This window comes from Leucopleurus acutus (genome assembly GCF_964270905.1).
Source record: "Leucopleurus acutus genome assembly, chromosome: 18".
NCBI classification, from domain to species: domain Eukaryota; kingdom Metazoa; phylum Chordata; class Mammalia; order Artiodactyla; family Delphinidae; genus Leucopleurus; species Leucopleurus acutus.
In genome coordinates, this window is record NC_139160.1 from 7,945,531 (window position 1) to 7,951,530 (window position 6,000).

At 38.2% G+C, this 6,000-nt stretch overlaps 1 protein-coding gene across 1 annotated transcript in view; it reads left to right on the top strand.

Annotated features, from left to right (window-relative positions):
• Positions 1-5,251, top strand: part of B3GLCT (beta 3-glucosyltransferase) — a 108,832-nt gene extending 103,581 nt beyond the window's left edge. Inside the window, exon 15 of the mRNA XM_082859744.1 lies at positions 4,784-5,251. Coding sequence (XP_082715870.1) covers positions 4,784-4,951 — 168 coding nt within the window. The 3' untranslated portion in view covers positions 4,952-5,251. The remainder of the gene's footprint in view (positions 1-4,783) is intronic.
• The last annotated feature ends 749 nt before the right edge of the window (positions 5,252-6,000 follow it).

The following is a 6,000-nucleotide window of genomic DNA, read 5'->3' on the forward strand; positions in this document are numbered from 1 at the left end:
ACAGTGGAACAAAGGCAGGGGAAAGAAGTGGAGCTTTACTGGGGCAAGGTTAATTTTGTTGGAGTTAAGTCAGTATTAACCCGATAAGTTAAAGATACATGTTATCCCTAGAGAAACCTTTAAGAAAGTAACTTTTTTGATGTTTTAGCTATATTTTTAAAGAGACTTAAATGTACACTAAAAGATTTTAATAAAGAAGGGCAATAAAGGAGGAACAGATGGACAAAAAAGATGTATTAAAAAATGGCATATACACTACAGAAAAACTGTAGAGGTTGCTCAAAAAATTAAACATAGGACCATATGCTGCAGCAACACCACATCCTGGTATATAGCAAAAGGAAATAAAAACAAGGTATCAAAAAAACAAAAACAATGGCATATAACATGGCAAATGGCTAATGAAAATACAGCTATATCAAGTGTTACATTAAATATGAATGGACTAAATACCCCAGTCAAAGGGCAGAGATTGTCAGACTGGATAAAAAGCATGATTTGTCTATATGTTGTCTATAAGAGTCAAGTATACTTTAGATTCATAGACACAAACAGGCTGAATATAAAAGGAAAAGATATACCATGCAAACAGTTGATCATAGAGAGGAATGTAAATTGGTGCAACCACTATGGAGGGCAATATGGAGGTTCCTTAAAAAACTAAATATAGAGTTACCATATGATCCTGCAGTCCCACTCCTGGGCATATATCCAGAGAAAACCATGATTTGAAAAGACAACATGCACCCAAATGTTCACTGCAGCACTATTTACAATAGCCAAGACAGGGAAGCAACCTAAATGTCCGTCAACAGAGGAATGGATAAAGAAGATGTGATCTATATATATACACAATGGAATATTACTCAGCCACAGAAAAGAATGAAATAATGCCATTTTCAGCAACATGGATGGACCTAGAGGTTATCATATTAAGTCCGATAAAGACAAAAATCATATGACACTACTTGTACGTGGAATCTAAAAAAATGATATAAATGAACTTATTTACAAAACAGAAACAGACTCTCAGACATAGTTACCAAAAGAGATAGTGGGGGTTGGGGGATAAATTAGGAGTTTGGTGTTTATTTTATATATAGTAGTGTGTATATGTAAACAACGACGACCTACTGTATGCAGCTCAGGGAACTATATTCAGTATCTTGTAATCTATAATGGAAAGAATATATATATATATGATATATGTATTTTATATATATATTCAGATTTTATGAATCACTTTGCTGTTGTACACCTGAAACTAACACAACATTGTAAATTAACTATACTTCAATTTAAAAATTTAAATAAAAAAGATATACTGTATAAACAGTTGATCACAGAGAGCTTGAGTGGCTATAGTAATATTAAAAACAATAGATTTTAAGAACAGAAATATTACTAGACAGGAAGTGGGCCATTTCATGACAAAGGTCAATACATCAAGAGAATAATAAAACAATTATAAATGTATATATACAGCTAACAACAGTCTTCAAATTACATGAAACATAAAGGGACAGAATTGAAGAGAGAAATAGACAAGTATTAACCACGTGACCTGTCACATATAAACTATTTCACCGACAACAACAGAATGAACATTCTTTACAAATGTATATAGAACATTCTCCAGGATAGGCCATATGCTAAGTCATAAAACAAGACTCACCTCCCAGAACAATGGAATGAAATTAGAAATCGAGGAAAAAAATTGGGGAAATTCCCCCAATATTTGGAAATTAAACAACACACTTTAAAATAACCCATGGGTCAAAAAATAAATCATAAGGAAAATTAGAAAATACCTTCAATGGAATGAAAATGAAAACACAACATATCAAAAACTTTGAGTGCAGCTATATAGTGGTTAGAAGGAAATTTATAGTTTTAAACATGTTAGAAAGGAATAAAGATATTAAATCAATAATCTGAGTTTCTACATTGAGAAGCAAAAGAATATCAAATCTGAACTATGTGGAATAAAAGAAATACTAAAGATCAGAGCACAAATCAATGAAACAGAAAACAGAAAAATAGAGAAAATCAATTAAGCCAAAAATTAGCTCTAATTTGGTAAACCTTTAGCTAGCTTGACCAAGAGAAAGAGAAGACAAAAATTGCCAAAATCAGAAATGAAGGAGGGGCGTCATTATATACCCTACCACAGTTATGCCAACAAATTAGACAATTTAAATGAAACGGAGATAGACGTTTCTCCGAAATAGACATACAGATGGCCAACAAACACATGAAAAGAGGCTCAACATCACTGATCATTAGAGAAATGCAAATCAAAACCACAGTGAGGTATCGCCTCACACCCGTCAGAACGGCCATCATCAAAAAATCTACAGACAATAAATGCTGGAGAGGGTGTGGAGAAAAGGGAACCCTCTTGCACAGTTGGTGGGAATGTAAATAGATACAGCCACTATGGAGGACAGTGGGGGGGGGGGGTTCCTTAAAAAACTGAAAATAGCACTACCATATGACCCAGCAATCCCACTACTGGGCATATACCCTGAGAAAACCATAATTCAAAAAGAGATGTGTACCACAGCGTTCATTGCAGCACTATTTACAATAGCCAGGACGTGGAAGCAACCTAAATGTCCATCAAAAGACGAATGGATAAAGAAGATGTGGCACATATATACAATGGAATATTACTCAGCCATAAAAAGAAACGAAATTGAGTTATTTATAGTGAGCTGGGTGGACCTAGAGTCTGTCATACAGAGTGAAGTAAGTCAGAGAAAACAAATACTGTATGCTAATGCACATATATGCGATCTATAAAAATGGTACTGATGAACCTAGCGGCAGGGCAGGAATAAAGACACAGATGTAGAGAACAGACTTGAGGACACAGGAGGGTAAGGGGAATATGGGACGAAGTGAGAGAGTAGCATTGACATATATACACTACCAAATGTAAAAAGGATGGCTAGTAGGAAGCTGCTGCATAGCACAGGGAGATCAGCTCCGTGCTTTGGGACCACCTAGAGGGGTGGGATAGGGAGGGTGGGAGGGAGGCTCAAAAGGGAGGGGGTATGGGGATATATGTATACATATAGCTGATTTACTTTGTTATACAGCAGAATCTAACACAGCATTGTAAAGCAATTATACTCCAATAAAGCTACTAAAAAAATTTTTTTAATGATGAATAAAAAAATAAATGAAATGGAGAAATTTCTAGATTACACTTTTTAAGCAAGGCTATTTCTCAAGAAGAAATAGAAAATGTATTTAAACTTAATACATTGATGAAGTTGAATTAGAGAAGCAAGAATGCTTCCTAACTCAGTTTATGAGGCCAACATTAACCTAAAATGTCAGAGATGTACATTGTATCCCTAGAGCAAGCACTAAGAAAATCACTAAAAAAAAAAAAAAATAGCTAAAAAGTTAACGAATTAAAATGGTACATTACAGAAGTAAAGGACAGGCCAGTGTTACTCTTGAACATAGATGCAAAAGTCCATAATAAAATATTAGCAAACTGAGTCCAGCAATATATTAAAATTGTTGCTTGTTTTTCACACTTAAAAATGAACTGTTGGAGATACAAATAGATGTAACACAGGAAAAAATAAATCCATAAAATTTCTGCCTTTATTAATGCAGATTCCAGAAGTGATTAACTGCCTCTCAGGAGTCACCTCTGCAAGTGACGAGCTGGATTATTAAGCATTAGAATGTGCTAATCATTTCTGATAAATGAGGTCATGGAAAAGAACAAGACAAAACTAGAAGAGTAAAATGCATACAAAGAGGCATCTGTGATGCCGAGAAGTCTATAATCAACCTCTGTGCCCAAAATGCCAAAAGGAAATCCCAGACAGGCAGGGTCAGTGTGAGGCACGAGGACTTGGGAGCAGAGGCAGAGCAGGGTGGGAAGCTGTACACACGGAAAGAGCGCTGGCTTAAACTGCATGAGAGGGACAGAAATTGGGCAAAATGTAAACCTTCTTATGTGTAAAGATTACAGCACACTGAACAGTGTAACAAATGGAGATTGATTGTATTTTAGACACACTTTTTTTTTTTAACAGCTGTACCTGAGGTATGATTTACATACCATACACAATTCACACACAGTAATGGTGTGAATGGTACGTTGAAAAATTTTAGCAAATTTCCAGGGCTAGGCAACCACAAACCCGGTTTTAAAACACTAGGATCATGCCCCCCAAATTCCCTTGTGTGAATCTGCACTCATTCCCCACCCCCATTCGCAGACCCAGAACACCACCGATTTGCTTTGTCTCCAAAGTGTTTCCTTTTCTAGGCTCTCCCTACTCTGAAAGACACATGCCTAATTCCAAGTTAGAGCAGCGGACAGGCGGTGGGAACGCCCAAAATTCCTTGCCCCACCTCGCCACACAACCATGTATGGCCAAAGTTTCTTTAGACCTGGGAAATAAGTTTTTCTGCCTCTTTGCAGAAGTCATAATAGTAACGTAAATGACTTACCAAGGAAAACTTTTCACACTTATTACCACGGTTGAGGAATATCCCAGAGGCATGACTGTGGAACCTAGAAGCAAAAAGCGATGCACTGGGGATACAAAAGTAATTGGAGATGCAGAAACAAAGAGCCTACACTTAGAGGGAAGATTTTAGTGGAAAAGATTTTCCTTCTTGCTTTTAGATTCCCATAACCAAACATCAGATATTGAAGGAGAGCAATCGTTTCACGCATTGAAATGCTATTCTGAAGCACAATTGTTTTCGATGAGTGAGAGCGCGGGATTCTCTGTTCTTCCTGCAGGCTCGGCCTGTGGATTACCCTAAGGACTACCTGTCTCACCAAGTTCCCATATCGTTCCACAAGCACTGGAACATCGATCCCGTGAAGGTCTATTTCACATGGTTGGCACCCAGTGAGGAAGACAGAGCCAGGCAGGAGACACGAAAAGGCTTTAAAGAAGAGTTATAAAGCATGGTGGCCTGTGGGCACAGGCAGGACACAGAAGCAGAGACTGGCATTGTCCTGCTGTGCTGGATCACACTGCTTCCGTGCGACATGCAGCATCGGAAGCTTCCTGACTTTCGGTGGACGTTATCATACGGTAATTTTTGAGTTGAGGGTGGGGAAGGAGTCATAGGGAAAACAGGGAGTTTTGTTTTCTGGGGAAGATCACTTGCTTTAGCATTATGCAGTTATTGCGATACACAATGATTACGGTGTATCTTTCAAGCTGTGAAACAGCTTTATTTCTGTCATAGAAAAATAAATGGTACCAGAATTTTCCTTCCTGTCCTGTCTCTTCATTATAATGAAAGTTTCAGCTGGGCATGAGTCTGGAGAGATGCGATTGTGTTACTATATACATAAAATAAAGAAGAGGGAAGGTCTCTTGATCTGGATATTACAATGGGGTGAACTTTTTAACCGTATTATTTTTTTTGCGGTACGCGGGCCTCTCACTGTTGTGGCCTCTCCCGCTGCGGAGCGCAGGCTCAGCGGCCACGGCTCACAGGCCCAGCCGCTCCGCAGCATGTGGGATCTTCCCGGACCGGGGCACGAACCCGCGTCCCCTGCATCGGCGGGTGGACTCTCAACCACTGCGCCACCAGGGAAGCCCTTAACCGTATTATTGATGATCGAAATTATTTCCTGGTAACTCAGCAGGAAGACTGCTGTGTTAAGGATCATTCATAAAACGTCATAAAAGTCTAGTGATGAAAAATCCCCTGGAGTCTGTAATCCGGGTGGTTATGTTTTATCTGGTTTTCTGTTTGTACCTCATAAAAAGAGAATAAGTCTTCTGCGAGAGCTTTCTCCTTCTTTAGAGGTTCATCTGTGTTGTTTCTCCCTGAAGCCCTATCTTTATGACCTACTTGTAACACAAAAGTGTAGTGGCTGCTGCCAGCCAGAAGATAATGTTCTCAATATTTAAAAAAAAAAAACCACGTCATATTTTACTCAAGTCACTGAGCTCTGAGTCTCAGGAAGTGAACTAAATTAATTGTCCCTGGTGTTTT